The sequence below is a fragment of the Dermacentor albipictus genome, chromosome 1, assembly GCF_038994185.2.
Source record: "Dermacentor albipictus isolate Rhodes 1998 colony chromosome 1, USDA_Dalb.pri_finalv2, whole genome shotgun sequence".
In the NCBI taxonomy this organism is placed as follows: Eukaryota; Metazoa; Arthropoda; class Arachnida; order Ixodida; family Ixodidae; genus Dermacentor; species Dermacentor albipictus.
This window is the reverse complement of record NC_091821.1, coordinates 393,976,912-394,003,582: the sequence shown is the minus strand read 5'-3', so window position 1 is coordinate 394,003,582 and position 26,671 is coordinate 393,976,912. Positions and strand designations below refer to the sequence as shown.

The following is a 26,671-nucleotide window of genomic DNA, read 5'->3' as shown; positions in this document are numbered from 1 at the left end:
GCACTACGATGGTGCATGAGATGAAAGAGATGGGAAACTGACAATGTTAGTCAGCGCTTAGTAAAATATTAGATAATGTTAGCTTGACATTTAGTGTCTGTTCTGCTCAGACTAGCGCATATACACAGCAACTAAGCAAGAACACTAGTGTGCTTATAGCGTGCGCGTGCCCAATGGTCATGCCAACAGCAGAAGGCAGGTTGCTGTCTTGGATCCACCACCAAGCTGACTGAGCCTCCACATTGACAATGTGTCCACTTCGCAGGACAGCATGTTGACAGGAATGCGCCTCAAGAGTCCGTATAATTGGTATTGCAATAAAAGAGAAGGCAGGAACAAGTGAGGAACACAGTGACCCACCTGATGAAGGCTGTGTACAATGGGTTGAGTGACGTGCAAAGGCTTGGCTATTGAAACTGAGGAGTGGCCAAGTGTTGTCCGTGCCAGGGGTTCCAAGGAGCGGCCCGAGGCAAAGCCAATCTGCACCTGACTAGCTCCTCCGTGCGAGCCAGACCTGGGCATCCCATGCATTCTGTGAAGGCCATTGTCGTATACATTCTTATATACATAAGGAAACCCTCGCCAAACACAGCCACATTCTTGACCATTTCTGGATAGCATTTACCAGTTTAACTCAAAAGGCAAAACAGTGTTAAGGTCATTGTAGCACTGCACAGAGACCTTTGATCAAGGAAAAATAACCAGTCTTCTGTGTAAACAGTTTTCTGCGTGTCGCACACAACATGAATAGTGGCAGTTGAGGGCCTTTTAGGCATTGACATTGACCATTTTACAAACATATGCATGACATAGAAAAAAAATTGCAGTGCTCTTCAGGGATATAAATGCCCTTTGCCATGAGAATAGATAGTTCATGCAAGCAAATCTCCTGCTCAGAAGTTTCTCATGCATAGCACATACATTGTAAATCTTGTGCATTGGCCAAGGAACAGGCGTAGGACATAACCTTCAAGCATTCACTCAGATCCTTCTAGTGTAACTATATGTTAATGACACATAAGACATACATAAACTGCTTACAGCACTAGCGGTTATCGAGTTAGTACTCTACATACCACTGAGAACATATATGCACTGTGTTCCAACTCCCTTGCCAAACTGCTGTAGCCATATTTCAAGAAAACCTGTGCAATGTGTCACGAGAGATGCTGACAGTTCCAAACACATCCAAGCCAGTAATGGGCACATAACAACTAGCAACGTGAAATTATGATGCACAGAAACAAAAGAAAGCACAAAAATAAAAATAAAATGGGCTATTGCAAGTGCCTTTGATGGGGGCCTGAACACCCCCTCTGGCTTGGTGAAAGAACGCAGTCCACGGATAGCATACGCTGCAGTGAACATCTCAGCCAAACTTTGCAGCCGTGGGCATCACATGGAGCTCGCAAGCAGAGCGAAGTCATCTTTTTCTGAAATACTCTCTTTACAACAGAAGCCTGCTACTCACTCTTTTCAGGCACTATACTTCTTATAGCATATTCCCATACGTGGCTGCTAATGGCCAAAAGCCGACATCAATCAAGAAGGCTGTTTGAATGAGTGCGCTTCTTCCCATTGTTACTGTGTATATTTATTGATGCAGGTTAACAGACAGGCTGATATACAGTCAATGTCTGATTTTCCAGACTCCTCAGAGGCCGCGAAAACGTCCGAAAAAATCGGGCAGTCTGAAGAAATCCTGATATGGCCTTTTACTGCCCCCAAGTGCTCAAATCGGCACAGGCACGTCTCAAATAGCTCTAAAGGCCTGCGAGTATACTTATTAGGCGTATTGGTGCTTGTACTTTGTTAGGAGATGGCAGGTGCACGTGTGTATAATTAAGGTAACCATACCGTGCCCAGGTGACAATTGCCCCTTGTCACTTTTAATACGCTTCACCGCAATGCATCAACTATGCTTCATCGCGTCACACTGCTGTATTGAGGCGAGGGTGGCTTTCAGGAACTGGCATTACGCAACGCGCTGTGCCTTCCGAGCTTCGAAGCCATTGGCGAGGATTACTAAGACGGAGCCATTGCTAACAGCAAGGCATTGTTTCAATTAAAACCATCGCACCAAGCAGCAAGAAGCTTGATAGCGAACGTCGAAGTAGCTAGGCCTAGCGTTGCCGCAGTGGTGGCTATGGCTGCCAGCCAATCTGCGTGTGAGAGCGTCGGTTCGAGGCGGAGAGGTAATCAAAATGGCAGCAGTAGTGGCTTCAATAAATGCCGTTTCATGCCTGAAGTCATGGCACTAAGTCCGGAAAATCGGAAGGCATGGTGCCACGAATTATTGGGCATGTCCGAAAAATCAAGCGTCCAGAAACTCAGTCGTTGACTGTAAATAGAAATCTGCTTTCAAGAATTACATACTTTCAGAAGAAGACGACCATCGTCTAATCACGCTCGGCCGCAGTCACTCGCAGGAACTAAACTTTGACCAGACTGCTTACTAGTATCATAGGCATCGGGTTTTGAACACTCAACTAGCCTCAAACTACACGAAACTTAACGTCAGACCACATGCACACTTGCCAGCATGTGCTCACGCCTGGCTGCTCCTTGCCAGACGCCTCGGCAAAATTTGATTCGTACTGAGCTATTGACAGCTCTTTAACATGCACAAGTTGAATATGGCTATTATCCATCAGTCAAGCTGGTGCAATACAAAGCCGATCCACACCACATAGCAGAGCCAGACTGGAGCATATGAACACGGGCATACTCAAGCCATGTCGTGCACAAAGCAAACAATGCACATATGCACCACAGTTGCATGTAGCTGCAGTCTGCTATGTAGCGTAGATACCACGGGTGCCACAATGCGTCCGCTCGTTCAATGCACTGCAGCTTACTGAAGACAACCTTGTATCGCGCTTCGTAGGTGCCAAAATCAGAAATAGCGACGTCTACATGAACATCCAAAATCAATTTTAAACTGCTCATCACAGTGACGTTCAGTAGGCAGAGCGTTGTGGGCATGCCCCACTTCCCCATAGCCTTCGCGGTGCAAGGCATTGAAGAAGGAGCGGGAGTATCACAGAGGGGACCACCATAAGCGACCTTTGAATGCCCATAACTCCTCTTCTGCTGAAAGCTTTGGCAGGAAAGTATATCTCAAATAGTCTACTTTTAACTTCAAATGCATTCTTTGGCTTCAATAAAAAGAGATTCAGGGCTCCTTTAAAGGCAGTGCCAGACTTTGTAAGGTCTGGCCATTTTGAACTAACAAGCACAGTGCATACAATGCGTACTAACAATCGTGTCTCCTAAGTATTACATTCCTACACGCGACGGAAAGTCTTATATTTCAAACCAAACACCATTTGCCCTTCTCCTTGCGGGTGCTGCGCTCCCAGCCAGAGAGTCTATGTCAATCACACAAGTGTACCTAGTACATGGTAGTGCTGTGACTTCACTCATAGTGACACATGACTTTGAGAATTATTTAAGGAAACATCAGTTATTTCTTTAATCTCTTTCTTCAATAGACGAATTAAAGTTTATAGAAATAATAAAACATACAAACCCAATGTCTGCATGTTTTTTGTTTTGCTTCGTACTGTAGCAACAGAGATGTACTACCGTTTCGTCTGCTTGTTTCCATGTCGTGCAATCGCATACACAGAAAACGAAACTGTCATTTTCTACTATGTTCCAGTACCATGATTGTGCTCTTTCATCCTCTTGCACCTGACTTGGTGCTTGTGATTGTGGCACTGACTTCTACCGTTAATCAGGTGTTCTTGTGCAGAGCACGCGAAATCATCCGCTGTGCGAAACGAGACAAACGCAACAGCTCGCACACGAGACCATCACCAGAAGTGTGCCCCTCAGCAAAAACTGGAGAGAGAAAGAGAGAGAGTAAAAAAAGGCAGGGCCCGTGAAATATACGTCACGCAATCCTCCAGCTCCAGTATGGGAGAACGTAGGGAAGGAATTTCACTTGCAGAGGCTATGCGGGGCAAGTGGAGAGAGTGTCAATGTTGGCAATGACGCCTGCCTCCTGAAATCATGGGCTCGCGGCACTTAAAGTATCTCTATCTCTGTTATTACTCAACTAATTGGAAGAATTCTTGCAACAGAATGCACCTTAGAGGGCATTTAACAATTTCCATTGTGTAACCAAAATTTGTAACCAAATATGTGGCCTGATGAGGGGCCCTTAAAGTGGCTGCTGGCAACATTTGATGAGACTTTATGCTTCAAAGACACAAACTAACTTAGAGGGATGCTATAGTGAGGGCTCTGGACAACCTGGGTCTCTAATTAAGGGGGGACACAGTGCAAACACTCACAATTTCCAGCCAAAAATGCGTGATGAATTGCTTGCAGTTTTTGGGTCCCTTTAACTGTTAAAGAATGCACCAGCAATTCAGCCATGTCTGTGCAGTAATAAAGCCACATCTCCATGAAATTTGTATATTTAGATGAGTTGGTGGCACCATGGATAAAAGAAGTGTGCCCGTGACTTCAGTTCTGGAAGCGCATCCGCGGCTCAAGGAAAACGCTTATTATGAAATGGCTATCATCGTTGTACAGCTCCCTTTCCTCTCTTTATCTATAAGCTCAAACAGTGGCATCCAGGATGCGATAGAACATGTGAAAAGGCTGATTCAAGGACACTGTTCACCCTAACATTGCAATCTGCAAGCCTCCTGGTTAGCTCAGATGGCAGAGACCCGCCAAAAAAAAATCCCGAACCAGGACGAATTTTTCCTCAATTGCGGAGCTCTCTTTTTGAGAAACCTTAGTAGGTTTCCATTGTAGCTTCGTGCTACATTCGTCCTACATTCGGGCATATTCGGGCTACATTCAGACAATTTTCCCTCTTGTTATACTTCCTCAACCTTGCAGGATTCCACGGAATTGGTTTGCCACACATATGTAGTGCAAGTTTCATTACTTTATATTCACACACAAAAAAAAACTGTTTTACAAGCAAGGCCCCCTTAAAATCTGTATATAGAAAACAATATTGCTTACTTCTGCAAGTCCATCACCTGGGTCATTGACAGGCCTGCCGATCGAGGTATGGATGCAAACGACGCTCTAGCAGGAACAAGCCCTGCTGCCCGTGCCTGCTGCGAGAGGTTACAGAAAGAAAAAAAAGAAATCACAGTAACCAAACACTTCCACAACACCAACACAAAACCAGGTGAGTGCGATAGAAGTAACACAGATTGACAACAGAATATCTAAAGTGAAAGCACCATGCACATGTAATCTATGCACAAGTACGATTGCTCCACAATGAAATGGAAATAGAATTAAGCAGAGTAGAAAACCAATTAAGCATCTGTAAACTAATTGCACCAGTGTCATACACGATGGCAAATGTGGGCAGGTAAGCGCACCTTGTCGTTTGTCTTGATGTGTTCAAGTTTCATTCCAGCGTGATAGTACTCTAAACCTGTCTGCCGACAATACTTCTTATGACCCTCCAATATTCATTTTGGGGTGATGGTACATTAGGCTCATCTTCCACAACAGTTAAGGTTCTTCAACATTTTATCACAAGATCACAGGAGGACTCTTCAATGCATATGCACAGCATGGAGATTACAACCCAGTGCAATCAAAGGCTTTAAATGGTTATGAGCAGATTTGTTGTCTGGGAAAGCTATTGGATCCATTGGCGAGTCTTGAAGTCTTCAATTATCAAAACAGTATTGCAGCCAGAATAACTGTTAAAGGGTCACTAAGACGAAATGCCAAATAGGATAAGTCTGGTGGATCACTCTTTTTCACTTGCTTGGCAGAGAAATATGGCTTGTTAGCAAAGGAAATAAAGAGCAAGCTTCCCTTCTTCAATTTCTTGTCAAAACCACGGTGTTGGCCAGTGTGAAATCTCAGATTTCGCAGCATTCTTGCACATTCAAATCCTTAACTGCTGAAACAACCTAAAAGAAAGCCACATTAGGTTCCTAATTTGTCTAATAAGATGATATAGTTTGCTGACTAAGTAACAATTTTATCTAGCCTCAAGCAGACACTGGTATAAGGTACCTATTGTACGACATCATGTGGAGCAGGTGTGCGTGTTTTAACCCTTTAAGTGCCAACACCTAATCTCATAACTTCCAAGGTAGAGTCTCACTGGTCCACGTATTTTGCAACTCACTTCGAATGCCAGTGTAAAATCTGGCACATTTGTCCATCCAATTTCAAAATTTTGATGAGTTCCCTCTTTAGCCGCAAGAGCTTGGGGCAACATCGAGAGCAATAGTTCTTGGTTGTGGTGTCAAGGTACTAGCAGCATGCAGTACATGGTGCATGGTTCTTTTTCCTTGCAAGTATTTTCATGAAACAGTTGTGATATTGGAACACAGGTCATGAGTCTTCACAACTGAGCACAAGATGTACACAGGCAACAATCACAAGGCGACAAAAGAGAGCAATGACCCAGTGACCTTCCTGCCTCGGTCTTGGGAGATACCCAGCTCACCTCAGCCTTCCTATGTCATGTTTTCTTGAGCAGCACACGTTTCTCATAACAGTTTGGTAGATATGCAACATTGTCCACTAAGAGCGGTAAAGGCACCCTACGACTCAGTCCGTGCTCCGAGGATTTGCACTGTGAATGTCCTCAACTCACCAATTTTGCCTTCAACTACCTGCTGGCTATGACCAGAACAAGTGAGTTCACTATTTTCAACGTCCTGCCACCGCTAAACATCTCAAGGAGGTGCATGTTTATCACGTTGCCTGCCCTCTGCTTGTCTGCCAAAGCGGTGCTGGAGGCCGAATTTTGTTGTTATTACAGCCACCAATAAAGACAGTGTGAATATTCAATGATATGTGTGGCCCTTACTACTCTTTGATATACGAACTCTGCTCTCGAATTCCAGCTTCAAGAAACCTTACCACATGGCCCGAGTTTGGAGATCAAGCATGTACTGTCTAGGCAATGTAATAATCTTCAGGTAGAAACTTACTGAGCAAGATATGTGTATGCGCCCAGACCTTGCCCTTGTCTGCTTGGGCAAAGTCGGCCGGATATTCAACTTCAACTGCCACTTTGGTGACCATCCGATTCGGGAAGACTTGAAACACAGATGACTGTGGTCGTTGAAGTGAAGCAAATGACTTGTCTTTTCTTTGAAGAAGAGGCTATTAAGTTTCTTGGACTTGCGCTCCTACTGCCGCATCTTCATTCCTAGCTTCGCTAACATCACTCAACCTCTCACGCACCTTCTATAAACAAGGCATTCTCACGGGCCTTGAGTGACCACCTCTAGGTCCCGGCTCTTCTGCCAGCTGACGTTCCTCTTGTCATCAAAGCACATTCTTCAGCATTTGGGCTCCCAACTTCACTGAATGTTCACAAGAACCCAAGTGGTGTTGGCAGTGGCGCTTTACTTGTTCACAACAGTGGCAGCAACACATCATCCCTTATGCGAGTCTATTCTGCATTTATGCAGCATTTCCAGCCCTTTGACCTCAGCTTCAACAGACGTTCACGTGAATGCAAATAGAGCTGGCACTGGTGCTGCACTTATTCAAGACAGTGTCAAAAATGAATGTGTCATCTTGTATGAGACTTGCCGCTCCAGTCAGGCAGTGTGTTCTTCAGTGCTTTGAGCCTCTCCTCCAGCAATCACAATGGTCAAAGTGGTGTTGGAATTGCTGTGTACTTTTTCATTACAATTGTGACAAGATATCTCCTTTACAAGTTGCCTCTTGAGTCAAACAGCACACTCTGGCACTTTGGCCTTCAGATCCAATAGACATCCTTAAGAATAGAATGCAAGTAGTGTTGGCATTGGTTCTGTACTTGTTCGAGGTAGTGGTGACAACACATTTCTTATGAGAGTTGCCTCTTGAGTCAAGCAGCATATTCTCCAGAGCTTTGACCCTCAGCTCCAACAGATGTTCACAACCATGTACGTAGAGTTGGCAATGGTGTTGCACTTGTTCAAGATAGAGGCGATAATTAACACACCTCCTATGTGAGTTGCCTCTTGAGTCAAGTGGTGTATTCTCTGACACCCTCTGCTCCGAAAGATGTTCTCAATGATGTAAGTAGTGTTGGCACTGGTGCTGTGACAATTAACACATCCCCTATGCGAGTCACTTCCTGAGCCACTGCGACCACAGCTACACAGTTAATGAAGAAAGAGCGCCTTGTAGTCATCGCCGAGGCATAGTGGTTTTGCTCATACCTGTGCGGACTCAAAGTCTTCACGGATAAATTCCTCCACTGGCTCGTGAAACTTCGCGATCCATCTGGTCATCTTGTACACTGGCCGCGTCCTCTGCAAAAGGTTGAGTTCATCATTTTATACAAGAATGGACAATGACACGACGATGCAGACTGTCTCTCTCGGATGCCGCTTCCCATGACTGGCTGCAGCGCAGGCAACTGTGATCATTACATTGCCCTTGCATCCTCGCAGCTCCCCGATGCTGGCTCCTTCAGAGCCGAGCAGCAGAAGGATGAGAGCTTGCAGCCGCTCCTTGATGCTGCGCGCAAACCTTCGAGAGAGGGCCGTTTTCACATGCATGATGGCCACCTCTACAAGACGAACTGCCAGAATGTGCTTTCTCTTTGAGGTTCTTAACAGGCATAATACACCAGTCTTGCGAGCCATGCATGCTGATCCAACATTTGGTTGCCTCATCGATTCGAACAAGCACTGCCTATTTGCTGGCTGTTTTAGCACAGCCAGGAGCATGATACACTAATGTAATGCACTGTAGAGAACAGTACGACAAAATGGGATGAGGCAAAGAATGGGCACAATCGTTATGCTGAGAGAGATCCTCATCCCATTTCTATAGACCTGTTTTTTACAATGCAAAGTTTCCAAATCCCTTAGCTTTCTGTTCTCGCATACAACAATGCGTGTTCACGCAGGATGCCTGCGCCTGTGCCAAAGTCCATGGGCGCGCACCATGCTAACATGTAACTAATTACCTTATGCTAAATTTATTAAGAAAACTGCAGTGTGCTGTACTGAGGGGGGGGGGGGGATGCACATTTCTTATATCTTCTTACTGGCCACTTAGCAACCTTGCACACTTCACAATGCTCCCGCATCCTCACACTTATGGCACATTTCATGCATGTGCCTTTTTATTCTTCCTAGAACACCGAGTTTGGCTTTCCTGCAAGCGTCCGAGGGTTGGGGTGAAGAACCAAGGGTCAAGAAAAGAAAGGTGGGATGAGTGATGTGTCTTTCTATTCCTCATCCCGAAATCAAATGCATTCGCTTCTCAAATGCATTCTGAATGCAGGCACCAACTAGCCTGACACTCTATGTTAAGCTTGTTTATCCAAAAAATTAAATTCTGAGGTTTTACATGTCAAAACTGCGATTTGATTATGAGGCATGCTATAGTGGGGGACTCGGGAATAATTTTTACGATCTGGGCTTCTTTAACATTCTCTTAAATTTAAGTACTTAAACATTTTTGGATTTCACCTCCCCCCCCCTGAATTAAGGCTGCTGCATACGGCATCGAACCTGCGACCTTCAGCTTAGCAATGCAATGCCCTAGCCACTGGTCTACCACGGTAGGCGAGATTTATTTTTCCAGCAGAGCACAATATCCTGGCACTTTTTATGAAGCAGCTGGTATGATGCACAAGCCAGATTAAATTCATAGACATTTTATCACATACTTGGAGCATCCTTTCAAATATAGTGCAAGGTGCTGTAGAGATGTAATTTCAATGCAAATTATGGGGTTTCCCATTGCAACGTAACAAACTGGACATGAGAGACACCATAGTGAGGTGCTCTGAACCAATTTAGACTGCCTGGGGTTTTTTTAACATGTTTTATGGTTGCTATTCGTAAACACAAATACTTTTTTCAATGGTTTTCAAATACAGCTAAACCTCAATATAAAGAACTTCAATATGACAAAATTCAAATGAAGTATATAACTTTTTAGAACTTCTTGTCTATAGAACACCATCTGTCTTGAACCTCAGTATCACAAACTATGTTTATACACTATTTAACGAAATTTCAATGGCGCCCTGAAAAAATGCCGTGGCAATAAACGGAAAGTGCTGCGAACGCAGATGGTCAAATGGTTGAATTATATGCAGCTGCTCGTGCACACAGCTCTCGAATCGCGCACCGTGCAACAGAGAGTGGCCACCAAAGCCTAGCAGCAAGGATGTCATGCTCCCTCTAAGGTACGAGTGCGACAAAATCCTATCATGCACTATGCTCTGTATGCTGTGGGTGCGAGGGAAACCATACGAGGGCGAGTAAAACCGGATGGTGACTTGGTGAGCGCTGCCATTCTGCACAAGCAGGGAGGGAGGGGGGCAACGTGATCCAGGTGTGCAAGTGCGCATCTCCTCGTCTAGCCTGTGCTGTCAGCACGACTGAGTGCATACACGGCCTGTGCGTCCTTCTCTTGGAAGCAATCTGTGGCAGGTGCAAAGGCTGGACGAGCCGAGATGGTCGTGGCTTCATGTGTGCTGTGCTCGCATTTAGTGCTGGAGGTCACATAATCTCGAGTACCATAGACACGTTGAAGCGAGGCAGACAAAGCATTCACTCGCCTCTGCCAGCGCTATTCATAATAGCACCGCCCCTCTGCAGGCGACACTATCAGCTGTGGCGGTGGAGTGCATGCGAAAGCTTTGCAGGCTTAGCTTCACACCGCCGATGTGAAGATATCATTGACATGGCATGAAACTGTATCTTTGGTCACCGACTCCCAAATTCAATTAAATGAAAGTTTTTCATCGCACAATAATTCAGAAAATTTTGTGCCTCATTTCAATCTGCCGGAGAACGTACTTATTTGGGTAAAAGGTCGAATTTCAGTACAATGAAATTTTGGTATAACAAAGTAGAGCGCCAATTTCACTGACTTCGATATATGGAGGTCCCTTAACTGTATATTCATGCATGAATACTCCTTTTCTTCCTATTTTCATGCATTCTATGAAGTGCATAGTAGGTTTTTCCCAGTGTCCTCAGTGAACTAAATGAGGCGCCTTGTATGTATTTGGTTGAAATAAAAGGCAGGTTATGGCAATATGTAGGCAAAGTTCAAAATGTGTACCACTAAAACTGAAATATAGAGGTCAGACTGGAATATAGGTCGACCCCCTACCCACCTCCGTAAAAATCGGAATATAGGTTTGACCTGGATACAGGTCGACCTCCCAAACTTCATTTATAAAGAATGAAAGAAAAAAAATGGTATAAACTGATTGTCACAGTTTTTCGAAAAAAAGTTTGACTTATATTCCGGTTTTTACGGCAGGTTGAATATGACATTTGCAGTAAATATATGCAAGCATGGCAGAGCATTATAAGTGTGCTTTATGAACGGTACAGAATTCAGCCTGCTGTGCCGCGATAAGTACTGTATTTATTTGTGTGATACCTGCACTTCCTTCTTTTTATAATTTTCGCTGTGGGCCTTATAGAAGGCAAGCTATGGCTACTCACTGAAGCCTTGAACTGCGTTCATTCTGTTATGCAGAATAACACAACCACTAACGGCCAACTATGAACACTTTCATTCAGTCCTTATTTCCGTCATTCTCCTTATTTTCAGGTGTTATAATAAGCACCTAGCTTGCTTGCCCACAGTCTTCTGGGAACTGAGAGTGCCACAGACTTACACATTTGGTGGAAATGCGGGGAGGCGCGTTATGTCTGATGCTCTTAAATGGGGACACTGAGGTTAATTACGACGTTACGAGAGCGTTATACACGTTTTCCTGAGTGTCACATGACACCAATTTTAAGTTTGCACAAGACTGTGTCCATATTATGGGTCATATACGGGCAAAAGAAATTCTTAATGCAACTGCTCGAAAGAAACATCATTGGAATTCGGGTAGTGATCCTGCAAGGTCAAACAAGCCTGCTGTATTTTCCTTTTCTCTTTATTTTTACATGTGAAAACACATGATCTGTGCTGGCATGTAACAGGTGTCAGGATGACATACCTTGATGAGCAGGCAAAGTGTGCAATGACTCTGCTGCTGCCATGCTGGTCCCACATTGCCAAAAAATTAAAAGCATCTATGCCCAAACAATGTGATGCAGGCTTGAAACTAGCGTTCTGCACACGGAACGGTCATGGCAAGATATATTTAGCCCCACAGCTGGAAGCAGTATTTGCTTGCACATTGTAACATTGGCCTAAATGTCTGCACATTCTTGCCATGGCATACCTAAGACCATTTTGCAGAATTCAAAAAACTCCACATGCTGATTGGCCAGCCAAGCTTGATGGACTCAGTGAGCTTTTCTTTTAGCATTGAAAAAAAAAACTGAGAACTAAGTCAGTCTGTCTGGAACTCCAGCATATGCCAGTGCTCGTACACCCTATTGCAAAAAAAGTTAAAGGCTAGCCACCCATTGCAGACAATGGCTTCTACATTTTCGTTATACGCTGTACACTCAAGAAGATGCCCAGTCTTTCGCTTATTACGATGAGGTTAGCCCAGGCATTCCCAAACTAGGTTTTTCAGGCATGTATATTTAGTTGCCCTATCCTACTCCCTTTCTTTACATTTCTAAGTATTCTCAGAAAGCTAGGTGTGCATCACGATTTCAGCTTATTAATGTTTTTTTTTTTTCCTGCACACTTACACACACTACAGCAGTAATCATGAGAAATAGTCATTTAGAAGTGCTGCAGGAAAAGTATCTGTTTGTTCTGCCAGCACAGCACACCAGCACCTACGCACGTTGCATCACTGACACTCATTGCAGAGCCCCAGTTTGCACTGCTGAAGTAAGTTTATTGGAATCAAACACTCAACCCTTGCTACAGCCTTTTGTATTAACATGCACAATACCAAACTCAACTCTTTTGCCAGGCACAACTCAACAGCCATCTTACTTAGGCTGCCTCAGGCAAAAGCACTGCATGACTTGCATATCTGCTAGGCATGGCAGTGCTGAGAATTGGAGATAACAGTCTATTTAACACTTCTGCTGAAAACATTTGATATAGTGGCAGTAGTACAACACACAAAAACAGAATTAATAAAGAGAAGTCCATTCTTACACCAACTGGTATATGAGGTGCTGCGGTTGCTTGACTCATTGAAGACCGCAACATTGGTGTTGCGAGCGCTGATTTCGGAGCAGTGTTGATGCTTGCGACAGCTGCTGGCCCTGTGAATGAAGGGAATATGATCCCTCTTTATGACTGCAATTCTGAGGAAAAAGTGAAGTGACTAAGGATGCCATCAGCAGGCTAAGTTCAGGTGGCTGAGCACAGATGCATTCTGTAGCCCCCCCTGTGTATGCAACGGTTTGGTGCATGCCCTGTGAAGACACCTCTACGAAGTGCATAGCCTCATAGATTATAATGCAGAGGTATCACACTAATGCAAGCACTACACGAAGGAGAGCCCATCACAGTACAACAGACACAAGTCAAAAGGCTGCTAGCATTTAAAACTTCAGCTCTCAGCCTGTAAGTTAGGTAATAGTCTCACAACAATGTGGTGTGCACAGCACCTCTGTTGTTCAAAAACTGCAAAACTGTTCTTTTTGGCAAGATCTGAACTAATGTCTAATTCAGTTTCCCGATTGATTTCAGTTATCCCCGCTGAAACCCTTATTAATTGACCTCACAAGACAACTGCCAGTAGAGATAAGTGATCACAAGTCACTTGGATCACACAAACATATGGTTACTCTCCTTTCCCATAGAACGGCATGAAATGCTGTGCTGCTGCGATGGTCTTTTAGAATGAGCAAAATGTATTTCAAGGACACATTGAATAGCGAGAGGCCACCACCAAAATCTTGCATATTGTTACAATCGGCCTACGGGGGTAGTGACCTTCCAGCCTCTCTCAGCCCGCTGCGACGAATCGCTGCATGAAGCCAACAATGCACAGAGAGCCAAGCTTCCTTTGGACAGCCCAACGGCGCCAGCAAGGCAGACCAAGTATTGTTAGTTGGTTCGCTGTCGCCTTCACGGTCTAATTGGAGCAAGAGAACTCCTGGAAAAGGGTGTTTTATGTCAATTTCTCACAGGCCCCAGTAATCGTCACAGTCGTTTGACAGATGCAGCGGCTAACTACGGAGTCAGCTCTGGAATCATGAGGCGCCAGCTTGAGTCAAGCGTGACAACCCCTGTCTACGAGGACCCTCGTGTTCAGTGAAACAAGAGCATGGGAATGAGTGCGTGCTCTCTCGCCCTCAAAGGTGGGTCGACTAAGACTACGACGACTTTGGACGGTCCAATTGGACGAAGGCTGGACAGCACTTTTCCCTCACCTAGGGATCTAGGGAGGACAGTGGGTTTTTAAGCAGCCGTTTTTGGCTGCTTGGTGTGCTTCGTTTTCAATCATGCTAGATTGATGAAATGTAACATTCTCCTGTCTTCATGTAGATATTGTAAATAAATCCCGTACACCTAGTTCTCGATGAGAGCAAGTTCCTCCCTTCAACCATGTCCCAAGTGTGGATGAGTTGGACAACGGCATGGGCCCGCTACCACATATTTACATGCCCGACTCCAACTCGTAGAATATACAGTCGAACCCACTTATAACAATATTCAGGTGCCACGAAAATTCCATTGTTATAACCGATAAATGTTATAACCGGGTTGCATGAAAAAATCAAAATAGGGAGATGGCAGAGTTGTTGTGAGAAAACTATAATGGCGGCGAGGCCAGTGCCCCTCTCCACCACCTTCCTCCATCCGGCTGCTGAATGTGTTCACTCGTTTAACTGCTTCCTAGGCACTCCAATCACAAGTAACAAGCTGCGGCTGTCGGCGTTAAAGAACGGCACTCCAAAGAGGTGTCCTGGGTGGCAAGCGATATGTGAGTACCACCGAGGCATCACCTCCGTGGCCCTAAAAGGGGCCTTTTAAAAATTGCGGGAACGCTGCCATAGCAGCCTGTCAGCTTGAGAAATCCAGAAGAAATGCTAAGGTGAGATCACCACAAGCATCTCGACACGTACTTCTCACTGGCTTGCACGAGAAAACCTTATGTCCCTCAGCTTCGCATGCCCTACGGGAAGCTTGCTGACATCCTTCTCTAAGGCATCCAGGTGCTGCACATAGTGCAGCAGAAGGTTCCTTGTGAAAACAAAGCCCCAAAGCAACTGAATCATCTGCCGGGCCTCCTGTAAGGACAACACTGAGACAACCTGCCTTACCGCATCATCGAGGCCATCGTCGCCGTCGCTATGTGATGCAAGCACGTTCCCGGCTGTCGCCTCATTGGGCAACCCGCCCTACCGCGTCATCGCTGCCGTCACTATCTGATGCAAGCACGGTCGTGACGATTGCCTCATCGGGTAGAAGAACTTAGTTTCCAAATCTACAGCCATGCTCTTTCTTTTCACCAGCGACATCATGCATTGCCAATGATCAGCGGGCGGATCAGCCGTCTTCCGTTTCGGTGGCGAGAAACCACGTGGCGACGGACGCAAACAACGAAGACCAAGGCGAGCGATTAAGCTGTTTGCAGAACTATACTGAATGAAGAGCCAGCGAGCAACCTGCGAGCAGCGCAGTTGGCACAGTCCATTCATGTTTTGGAGGATGGGGCGGCATAGAGCTGTGGGCACAGCTGAGCTGCGCGCGCAGTCCACTCGTGTTCGGAGGGATGGAAGAGCGAAGGAAGAGAGGCACGTGGAGATGGCAAGAAAATAAGCGCGCGGTGGCTGTTGGAACAGCGGCCCATCGTGCAACGGCTCGAATTCCTCATTGTTTTTTTTTTCTTTTTCTTTTCAAAGATTTTGCATTTCACTACCTTTCGGCTCAGACATCCAGCAGCCAAACTTCATCATTATAAGTGATAATGCTGCATCGGGGCATTGTAATAAGCGGGTTAGTTCACCATGGAAATCATACAAAAGTTGACGGTGCAGCAGCTTCTTATTGTTATAACTGATATATTATTAAAACCGGTATCGTTATAAGTGGGTTCGACTGTAACAAGAACACGGGCAGGAAAACTCGCTATGCTTGACATCAGCAGAGCACCAACAAGGTTTTTGTACTGCTAGCAGGTCTTTTCACAGCCGTGTATGCACATGCATTTTTTTTTTCTTCAACATTCTTCACACTGTGTAGACACAAGCTTTATTAGGACACACCACAGCAAGCCTTTTACTTGTATGTAATGCAATGGTTTAGACTCATTCTTTCACAAAGGCAAATAAAAATCTGCTATCGTACAGTTTTCTCAGTGCTACAAAACACAGCACAGCATTCCACAGCAAACCACTGTGCAGTGCCTGTACTTCAGCAAGAGGTACAGTCGAGTTCAGTGAATTAGCCCTCATCCAGCTTGCAGATTTTCACTGAAATTATTATAACCTGGAATTAGTCAGAAGAATTAGGTTTTTATTGAAAGCTCACTTTCAGGTACATACGTATAAGATTGACTGAAAACTCATTAGGCCACCCTAAACAGTAAAACTTTTTTTACCTATTCATAATTTTATATTGTTCAAGTCTTTAGATATGTAACCTGTCTGCCTGTACGATACAACGAACTTCAATGTAACGAACATTGCAGTATAACAAAGTATTTAACTTTTTTTAACTTTTTGCCCATAGAATATCTATTTCAAATATCAATCTAACGAAGTGTGTTTATACATGATTTCACTACATCTGAATTAAATATAACTGCCACTGCAAAGGATACTGAGACAATAAATGGAAACTTCCGCGGACGAAGATAACCGAATTTGCAGGTTTGCAGGCAGGTTGTGAGCATGGCTGTCAGCGTGCATGCACGCAGTCTGCACGCCCTGTTTTAGAGGTAATTTGCTACCTGTGCAAAGACTGGGCGAGCTAAGATGGCATGGTATCTCGTGCTGTCTTGTGCGTTTAGTGCTGGAGGTTGTGTAATCTTGAGTTTCGGAGACAGACGAAGCATCTGCTCCCCACTGCCGGTGCTGTTCGTGATAATGTCATGTCACTGCAGGCGACACTATAAGCCGTGGGGGCAGAGTGAACACCAAAGAGTGGCTGGCTGCGCTTGGTACTGCCGATGTGAAGATATTGTCGACAGGGTATGAAATCACATCTTTCGTCACTGAATCTCAATTTCAACGAAATTATTATTTTTTCGTTCAAATTTGCTTTTTCTGATTGCCCCATAATTCAGAAATTATTGCTGCCCCTTCCGTGTGAAAAATATCTATCGGCGATTGTACTTATTAGCAAAAAAGATTAAAGTTCAATAAACGAGATTTTTATATAATGAAGCAAATTGCCAACTTTATCGACTTCGTTATATTGAGGTTTAACTGTATATGCTTTGCGCACATCCAAATAGCACAGACTTGTCTTGCCAGCCTAACAGCCAGTTTCACATCACTTTATAGCGTTACAGTGTTGATCAAAAGTGGTATACCTGTTAGATTTAGAAAAGAAGGCACCACATATATCACTGCCCTAGCAAAAATAATACTGTGCTGAGCTCAGTACTGCTGATGCATGTGCAACAGCAAAACACAGCTTACCTCGGGGTACATGTGAAGAGAACTGATGTGGGACAGTGTGGCCGATCTGGGTGGTGGTGATGGTGTTGCCTCGGATGATGGATGCCATTGGAGACGCTATTGAAGTAACAATGGTGCCAGCATTCGGAGATGACACCCCTGTCGCTGATGGCGTCACCATGTGCCGCAGTGTTGAGAGTTGGGGCACTGACGATCCACCCACTAAACACACAAAGAAAATAAGAGGCAGTGATACTTTAGGGTCATGAGAGCCAACAGATATTTTCACTTCAAAGCCATTCAAAACAAATTTCTGGTTACCCGCAACTAGAACCGAATATTTGTATGCTATCTAGCAAAAACACCAGAACCTTTCTTTTAGAGAGTAAAGGTGACATGCCCGCTCAATCCACGTGTTGAACAGGAATTGTTTGCACAGGGAAAAATTTTGCTTAAACAGAAAGGCCATAGAGAGTGCTGAAACAATGCTAAAGAGCCACAGTCAGCCACAAGTGTGCAGCAATCTCACACAGCTATTATTACACCTACAAGAACAAAATTATTTTCTTTCTTTCATATTTGCCACCTTAAGAGAATGCTGCATTATAGTGTAAACCAAGCTCCAAATAAACATACCCGATAGTTTGCACAGGCATTACCGTGGCCACCATCTTTCGGTACTGGCTTGTCGAGAAGCCGCATAAGCAATGCTATGCAGCTTATGCGGCTTCCTCGACACATGACAGCATGATAGCGCAATAGGTGCATCTCGCATCGAACTACAAAGCAATAACATTGATAAACTAGTGAAAAACAGTCGCCAAGGAAAGAAACACATGTGACCGTGATAATATGGTGCACTGATGTCGTCATGGCTGCCATGTTTGGGTACTAGCATGGTGAGTGGTGTCCATGACGTCACATGAAAATTATCTATATTTTTTCCCCAAAATTAGCACTGAACATAACATGAGCCCAACCACGAGGCAACTGAGCTCTGAAGGAAAGCAAATTTCATTTTTTAAGGAGACTACTGAAGCACCACATGCATGAGAGGAAGTGCAAGCAGAAAAAGCAGTACAATGACCTGGCCTATTCTTGCACTATACTATTGCACTAGACATTCACAGGTTTTCTCGCACATACACAGATTATTCCATGCAAGTACACATTGCTGATGTGGATAAAACATTGGACTGCACTAAAACATTTTGTTCTAACCTCAAGGCTGCATTTTCATCACACAATGCAAGGCCACGCTGTAATTGTAATACAACTTTCTTTATTTCCAGAGTCATCAAAAGTCCTCCTTTACATTACATTCAGGGTCACATTACTTTCGTGCAAATAAGGCACTGTATGATTTAGAATACGTTTCTGCACCTCGGATCTTTCACTTACTTAACTAGCCCCATATTAAATATCAATAGAAAACCAGAATGAAAATGAAAGGTGGTGTCCTTACAAGAAATCCATTAATACGCGCACCTCACTCTTCCCATTCACCTTTAGAAACTGGCATTGGCATGGGCAAACGTGATTGCCCAGGTGCACTTTTGCTGATGGGATCATCACCCACGAATTACTTTAGGAATCAGCGCCAGGCATGGACATTCACTTGATAACCTTGTGTGGCGAGTTGAGCTTCCACGATTCCTTAGCATGTTGCATAGAGGAACTGCTCTTCGTATGTATTTTGACTAACTAACATTTTTGTATAGAAGAAGCAACAGATGTCTCTATGTGTTCGGACTATGGTGTTGTAGTTTCCTTTTCCACCGAAAGCGCTTGAGACCCCCCCCCCAACAGGAACCGCAAAAGTCAAAACTTCCTTTTGTCTCAGGGGCATCTAATGCTAAAAATTATAATACTTTCCTCGGTCACTTTAGAATCCATACCAGAGGCAACAAATCAGCTGCTATGGCAAAATTGAACTGCATTTAGATGGCATGACAGATTTTTCAGACTTCAAAAACAACTCTGTCGACTACATAGACACATCACAAACGTGACCAATCCTGTTTTTCATCGAACACAATATTAGCATTGCATATGATTCCAAGGAAATTCAAGATATGGGGCTTTATTTTGTAAGGATTTCTTTTCTCATCCAAATCTATTCATTTCTCATCATCTGTCCTACTGAGTGACTGATTCCAGCTTTAATTGAAGCCAATGACAGAGAGCAAAAAGAATGAAAAAATGAAAAGAGTCATTGAAAAATATGGCTCTTGCTCTTTTAACAAACACAGGGGCGCTATGGAATTGTTTTGGCAAGCCGAAAGGCTCTGAAGGATCTGCACGCAAGCTGCACTAGCAAAAATATGACGTGAACCTACCAGACTTGACTGTATATGATGGTGTAACGGAGGCAGCGACTACATTTCCCCCCGTTGAGGACACAGAAATGGCCGGCTGCAAGACTGGCCTTGAAGATGCAGGAAGCCTCTGGCCCAGCGTCTGGTAAACAGAAACAAGCAAGCACATCAAAACATATTGCAGATCATGCAGGGTATCTTTTGCTTATGCAAAAAACTTTATGAAAAGAAAAAGCTGTTGCATCTAGACCCTGCCATTCTTGCAGCTAGGTCATGTGGCCAGCCAGACAGCAGTGGCTGGAAGAATTTAAGCAGTACATCGTCTACTTAGCTGAAATGTGTTAGTAAGCCTCCTCATTATTTGACTTAACACACATGTAATTGTAAATTCAAGTTAGCAGTAGTGAAGTCATGTCTGCTGAGCAGAAATTTTATGACCAGCACCGCTTTAGAAATATTCATCCTTGAAGTGTGAAATGCATTCGCATACCAGTTAATGGTTTCCCAATGGTGTCCCTTTTGGGGCAATATTAAATGAAACATCAATAAATTTCTAAGCGAAATTTGGGGACAGATATATCAAAACTGGCACTACTCCACTACTGCTCGGCTTGAATTTTGCAATTGCAATACATGGCCTAAAGTAAATAACGAAGAAGTTCATTAGCACAATTCAAGTCATCCTCATCAGCAGCCGCCTGGTTACGCCCACTGCAGGGAAAAGGCCTCTCCCATACTTCTCCAACTACCCCGGTCATGTACTAATTGTGGCCATGTTGTCCCTGCAAACTTCTTAATCTCATCCGCCCACCGAACTTTCTGCCGCCCCCTGCTAGGCTCCCCTTCCCTTGGAATCCAGTCCGTAACCCTTAATGACCATCGGTTATCTTCCCTCCTCATTACATGTTGTGCCCATGCCCATTTCTTTTTCTTGATTTCAACTAAGATGTAATTAACTCGCATTTGTTCCCTCACCCAATCTGCTCTTTTCTTATCCCTTAGCGTTACACCTGTCATTCTTCTTTCCATAGCTCGTTGTGTCGTCCTCAATTTAAGTAGAACCCTTTTCGTAAGCCTCCAGGTTTCTGCCCCATACCTGAGTACTGGTAAGACACAGACACAATTCAAGTAATCAGCCAAATTATTGTTGAAATAGGCCAAATGCAACGAAATTTTGGACCGCATAAGACACTCAGTTTAAGATGGTGTAGATATAGAAAAACCTTAGTGCAAAATTTTACATTCAAAATTACGAAAAGCAAGCAAAAATAGCTGTTTTTGATACTGAAACCAGAGTCCTTCAATACCATTTTCTTTTTGGCCATGAAACTTCTAAGGAAAGGTTGGTATGCCACCCAAAGTTACCATGTGGCACAGTATTGTTTGGAAGGCACTTGACCATTAGCCTAAGAGGCCAACTTGCATGCGTATTCCAGTGAGCTGTGCAACATTACCTATTGCTGTGCTGGAGGAAAACACTAAAAAAGTGGTATATTGATTACAATACCCCTAACCTCAAAATATTCTAAATGAAACTGCTAAGAGCACACTAAATGAGAACATTTCAGTCTAATTACTATTAACAGAGAGCAAACATATGCACATTGTGGCTTAACAGAGGCAGTTAGCACAGACAGCAAATGTTAAATAATTAAATTAATAACCAAACATAGCATGCATATTGATTGTGGTTCTAGCAGTTAATAATTTAAAGGATTGTACGGCTAGTGGCATTCACATGGATGAACCGCTTCTTTTTGTGTTCTGCTGCAGCACTGCAGCAGAAAATGTTGCACAGCTCACTGGAATATATGTGCAAGTTGGCCTGCCCCGGCCGCTGGTTAAGTGCCCTCCAAACGGAACTCCACCAGGTCGTGGAAACTTTGGCCGGCACACCAAACTTTCCCATACAAGTTTCATGACCAGAAGGAAACAGGCATTGAAGGAATCTTCCAGAACTGAAAACACTGCCGCCATTACTGCTCCCCAAAAGTGAAGCATAACCTAAAATGAGCAGCGCTTTGGAATGGCCCCTGAAATAAGGTAGCGCCCGCGATGTGCTGAAAAATCTCGGAGGCAGCCGGCTGGGACTTGACAGAATGACAACCACCAGGTGTGCATGTCGTCTGCTCACGTGGTGTTTTAAAGGATGCTAAAGAAAATCTTACAATTACTAGCCCTGTGGCTTTGCCAAGACTGCATCAGTGGTATACACTACTCACTTATAACCAATTCATCCAAAGTAAAATTTCGTTGCGGTTGGCCTTTAAGTGCTATAAAAATAAAGAATGGTAATTTGAATAGCTCCAACTTTCTAACATGTCTAAATATTTATACCTATCGGTCAAAGTAACATGTTTTCAATGGTTATTATTACCCTGTACACCAAGCTTATATTTCTAATACAGTTTCATAAGCAAGCACAACAAGAGCATTCAAATATCATGTGATCGACTCAAATAATGAATGCACACACTAGATAAATTGTAAAGCATGTGACATCAATATTTTTTTAAGATGTTACTGCTTATCATGCATGCAGTTTAAATAAAAAATGCGAAGAGAAAACGGACAATTGATCTGTTTTATCAACCAGAAACACTTATTTTAGTTTTTCTGTCCAGACACAGGACACATGTTACATTGAATGACTGAATTATCTTTCAAGTATAACTCAAATTGTATTTTGCTCTCACAAAACACCAGAACACAAGCTTCCACAGGAATTTCAGCAACCAATAAGCAGTGGATGAGCAAGCAGATGGTAAAGTAAAATACACTGCCCATGTTCAGAGCTTTTTGTTCATTATTGTTGAACCTACAAGTTTCCACCAGGAACCAGAATCTAATTAGTAAGTTATGTGCCATGCTGACATTATGAAAAGTGCAGTTAACAGCACACGGACGAGTGATCTCGCAATGTTGACACTAAATGACTAGCACATGTGGATAGGCTGCTGAGTATTAAACACGTACAGCTGACATAAGCTTCAGGTATAAAGACACAACCTGGCTCATCAGTACATGGGCTTCAATACAGCGAAAGATGCTGACGGGACTACCAACGTATAAAAACAATTCACGTTTTCTCAACGGCCCGCGGAAGAGCTACGAAAGTGATCAACAATTGTCTAGGCACCAGTCCGCCTGGTCACCGAGCTCGCATGCGAGTAAAAAACCGTGAAATGTGCTTTCTTTCTGCAGCGCAGATGGTCTTAGTCGCGTTGTGAACACAGCAGCTATGACGAAGTCGCGCACGCCAGCAAGTCGAGAAACAAGGCACACAGAAGTTTCGGTGCCGTGAACACAGCGGGGCGCGCTGATGCCCGCTACGTTTCTTACCGTGAACGCCGACTTGGCCGTGTCCAGGTGCGGTCGGAGCGCGGGCCCGATAGTGGTGACCTGCAATTGCGTCGGTTTGGCAGCAGAGGCGGCGGCGGCGACGTGCTGATGCGCCGTCCTGGGAGCCAGGTCCATCGGCTGCTCCCCTTTGTCAGGCGGCTTCAGCTCGACGCTGCCGGGGGCCTTCTGCACCCCTGACATCCTGAAGAGCAAAGGGTACGGGTCATCGCGACCGAAGGGCTCGCGTCAGGCCACGACGGGCAAACAGAGGCCGAAATCGGGGTGCGAGGCAAAACAGACGCGAGCGAAATGAAGCCGTGCACAAGGTCGACAGCCGCGCCAAGATCTCTCCCTACGTAGTGGCTTCACAGGAGGGGGGGGGTCCCCCGACCGACGACCGCTCGCTCGGCTTTTTGAATGGCCGCGCGACGATCGCAGCTGGGAGACAAAACAGCCGCGCAGGCACGAGGATTTAGGAATGCGCTGGGCCGACGCAAACGACACTCGTCGCTTCGGACGATGCGAGCACAATCATGGCGAGAGGAGCGGCGGCAGCGGTTCTTGCTGGCGTTGTGTCTACGCGATCGCGAGCGGCAAAAGCCTGGCTCCGGGGCGGCAACCGGGCGCCGATTTCACTCGCCGCGTTTCTTCGAAAATGCCGTTGCGAGAGCCCCCGTCTCACGCAGTTCCCTGCGCAACCAGCGAACGACCGCTCCTTCGGAAGCTCCCAGGTAGCTCGGGCTCGCTGGAGGCTGAAATCATCCTGGTAAGCAACTGGAAAACGTCGCGTTGTCCGTAGACGTCGCGGAGGCACGGCTCGTGACGGCTGCCTGTCGGGGTAACGTAATTCTACTATCGCTCGGGAGAAATCAGCCAGGAAAACGTTTTGTTTATAGTAGGTCAAGAAAAATACATATCTGGCTGAGCAAGGTAGCTCGACGACAGCTAAGCGCCAATTCAAAATAAGTTGTGCCAGCGGCTTGGATCGCTCACAATACTTGAGAAAGTGTGCCCGACGATCGGTCCCCAAAATCGCAAGCTTCTGGTGAATATTTTCAACTTACTTTTGCATTCGGCAGATACACCAGCTGTAGGTATTTTAAACTCCTGCCCCCACGAAGCAACATAAGCTGTCGAATTTACAGTACTTGTGCGCATGTCCGGCTGAGGCGAAAATGTGGCGGGATAAGCGTGAGCCTCGGTAACAAGAAAAACAACGCAAATAGAAACTAAAGGCAACAGCAGCCACTGCATTATCGTGCAGTGCGTAGTTCTCTCAAAATTAAATTGTTTTATAACACATAAATAGACCAGTTGCGATGAAAACGAATAAACTTATTAGTTTAATTAAAATATTATTAAAATTTAGTGCACGTTTCACGTTTTGTTTAAATTGCTGCCAGACGTAGCGAAACACAAAATAAATCTGGCAATGTCAGTGACAGTAGCATGTTTTGTTATTCACAGATGGCAGCACTTTTGCAAACGAATGCTAGTTGTTTTGCGTTGTCGTCGGTAGTCGGCGGTAGTGACGTTTGCAGCCTACGAATATCATCTTAGTTCTGCGGTTTTCAAGAGTTTTTTAAACATGAGGGCGTTTCTGGCCGCTGAGTATAGTGAATAAAACCGAATAATGCAGGCACTCTGCACCGGTCATGGGGATTAGCTATCACACCGTGACCTTGATGATCTTGCAAAAGCAGAATTTCATCGGTTTCTTCCGCGCGACATCAGAGGGTCGTTGAATCGGTTTTTGTATTGTGGCACTCCGAACTGCTCAGTCGTTAGTAATATAGCCCAGCTGCATTCACCAGACTGATAGAGCGCTTTTTTAGAAGGTTGTTGGAATTTATTTGACTGAACAAGCGTGAAATACTGGCGGAGAAAAAGGCATTACGTTTTGAATTTCGCGCGAAAGCGGCTGTGCTGATGACCATCGTAAGACATGATAAATTTCCATGTAAATTTCATAGTATTCGGGTAACTTTCGTGCAGAGAAAGTTACCGAAAGTTATTACGTTTAGTTGTTGTGTGCCTGTGGGCAGAGTGCATTTTTTCTTTGCAGACGAACAACCAACCAGCTATCAAAATCCGTGACGTCATGGGAAGCTAGCGCGGAAATTTTAAAGTGCCGTCGCCACCATCTTTTGTTCTTGTGTCTCTTCTCTCTTACCAATCCTCCGTTCATAATTAGACTGTCTATTTTGAACTCCAGAATGTAACGCGCCACTCTAGCGGGAACATGGCTGCAGGCACTCTGAATCTTTGTCTCCAAGCTCACGGACCGCTGCTACATAAGGACTGCCTGTGTCGCCGGCTCTTCGCAATGCACGGATTCCCTCGAGGATAAAAAAAGTTGACTCATCCGCCAGCATTGTAGCGCTGACCTCCAAGGAAAGGACTTCAAACCCGGAAAGTCTGCACGAGTGAGTACCGCTCATTATACGGTGACAAACGGAGTATCGCCGCTTCTTGGCGTATAAATGTTTCTCGCACGTCATCTGTACACACATCCACCCCAACTCACGCGCAAACTTACGCCCACTCTATCGCCAACGTATCACGACTACGGGCGTACACATGGATCAGTGCGTCGAAGCATGGGTGACGACAGCTACACCGACAGCACAGTAATGTTCGAAGCTGAACGTGTTTCATAACGGTCCACTCAGTAAGCTAGTGATAATAATGATACGTAATTGCTATAAGCTATTGCAACGTGCAGAACATCTACGTTACAAGCCTTGTGCCCACCAAGAACAAATCTACCGAAACTGAGCACGCCCGCGAGCGATCAGGCAGAAAATAAACAATCAGATACTGACCGCCCGGGGAACGTTACTGAGTCAGAAGCGTGACAAGGCGCTGCTTAAAATTATTTCTTCAACAAAGAACGAAGAGCTAAACACACTGATACTGGTTAAACTCATAAGCGGGAAGGAATACATTTTTAGCCCCGCTTTTATTACAAGCACCGTATACGCTGCTCGCTCCGTTTGGACAAAGCGTAATGCGCTCCGAAAGCGCTTACGTGTCCTTTGAAGCTGTACCCAAAGATTCGTCTGTCATCCACCCAGTCACCGTCTACGATATCCACCGGAACAGAGGTTTGCACAGTCGCACAGCTAGGCGTCATGTAGTTACATCAATTGTAAACACAGATAGAGGCAACGGAGGCAGCTGAGGCAAGCAACGGGCGTGTCACCACGTGTTCAAACGTGGCAGCGCCATGGTATCGCCGTGAAAATGGAGGATATTGTATTAGATCTTTCCAAAATGTGGCTGACAAATCTTTCTAGCCAACCAGCGGATAATCAGTGGCGAATATTACGTAGTCGCATCACCACGACGGAACATAGCACACCGAAGAAAACCGATTGGCGAAGCGTCCCGCCGCTTGACTTTCTCGAAGCCTTCGGCGAGAAATGGTTGCAGAATCTTTTTTTTTTTTTTTTCAACACCAAGAACACACATTTGTAAAGCGATCTGCATCCTGAAAAAGGTTCCTTCTCAAAGTCTTATCCTGGAAGCACAAATAAAGTCAGCTCACTTTAGCACAAATGCAACCGAATGCCTCGC

At 44.8% G+C, this 26,671-nt stretch overlaps 1 protein-coding gene and 1 long non-coding RNA gene across 4 annotated transcripts in view; one reads left to right on the top strand and one right to left on the bottom strand.

Annotated features, from left to right (window-relative positions):
- Positions 1–26,671, bottom strand: part of LOC135914650 (histone deacetylase complex subunit SAP130-like) — a 612,247-nt gene that overhangs the window by 92,133 nt on the left and 493,443 nt on the right. For 2 of the 3 annotated variants that reach the window (XM_065447584.2, XM_070532047.1), the window contains exons 2-8: positions 23,093–23,294; positions 19,772–19,892; positions 17,454–17,654; positions 13,009–13,118; positions 8,169–8,261; positions 4,990–5,087; positions 361–532 (exon numbers count right to left, since the gene is read on the bottom strand). In XM_065447584.2, the coding sequence (XP_065303656.1) occupies positions 361–532; positions 4,990–5,087; positions 8,169–8,261; positions 13,009–13,118; positions 17,454–17,654; positions 19,772–19,892; positions 23,093–23,294 (997 nt within the window). Of the gene's footprint in view, positions 1–360; positions 533–4,989; positions 5,088–8,168; positions 8,262–13,008; positions 13,119–17,453; positions 17,655–19,771; positions 19,893–23,092; positions 23,295–24,156; positions 24,305–26,671 lie in introns of those variants that run through there. The other variant, XM_070532046.1, reaches the window with a different exon arrangement.
- LOC139054660 (uncharacterized) overlaps positions 23,303–26,671 on the top strand; it is a 111,221-nt gene continuing 107,852 nt past the window's right edge. Inside the window, exons 1-2 of the long non-coding RNA XR_011511407.1 lie at positions 23,303–23,858; positions 25,158–25,518. This is a non-coding gene — a long non-coding RNA (uncharacterized lncRNA). The remainder of the gene's footprint in view (positions 23,859–25,157; positions 25,519–26,671) is intronic.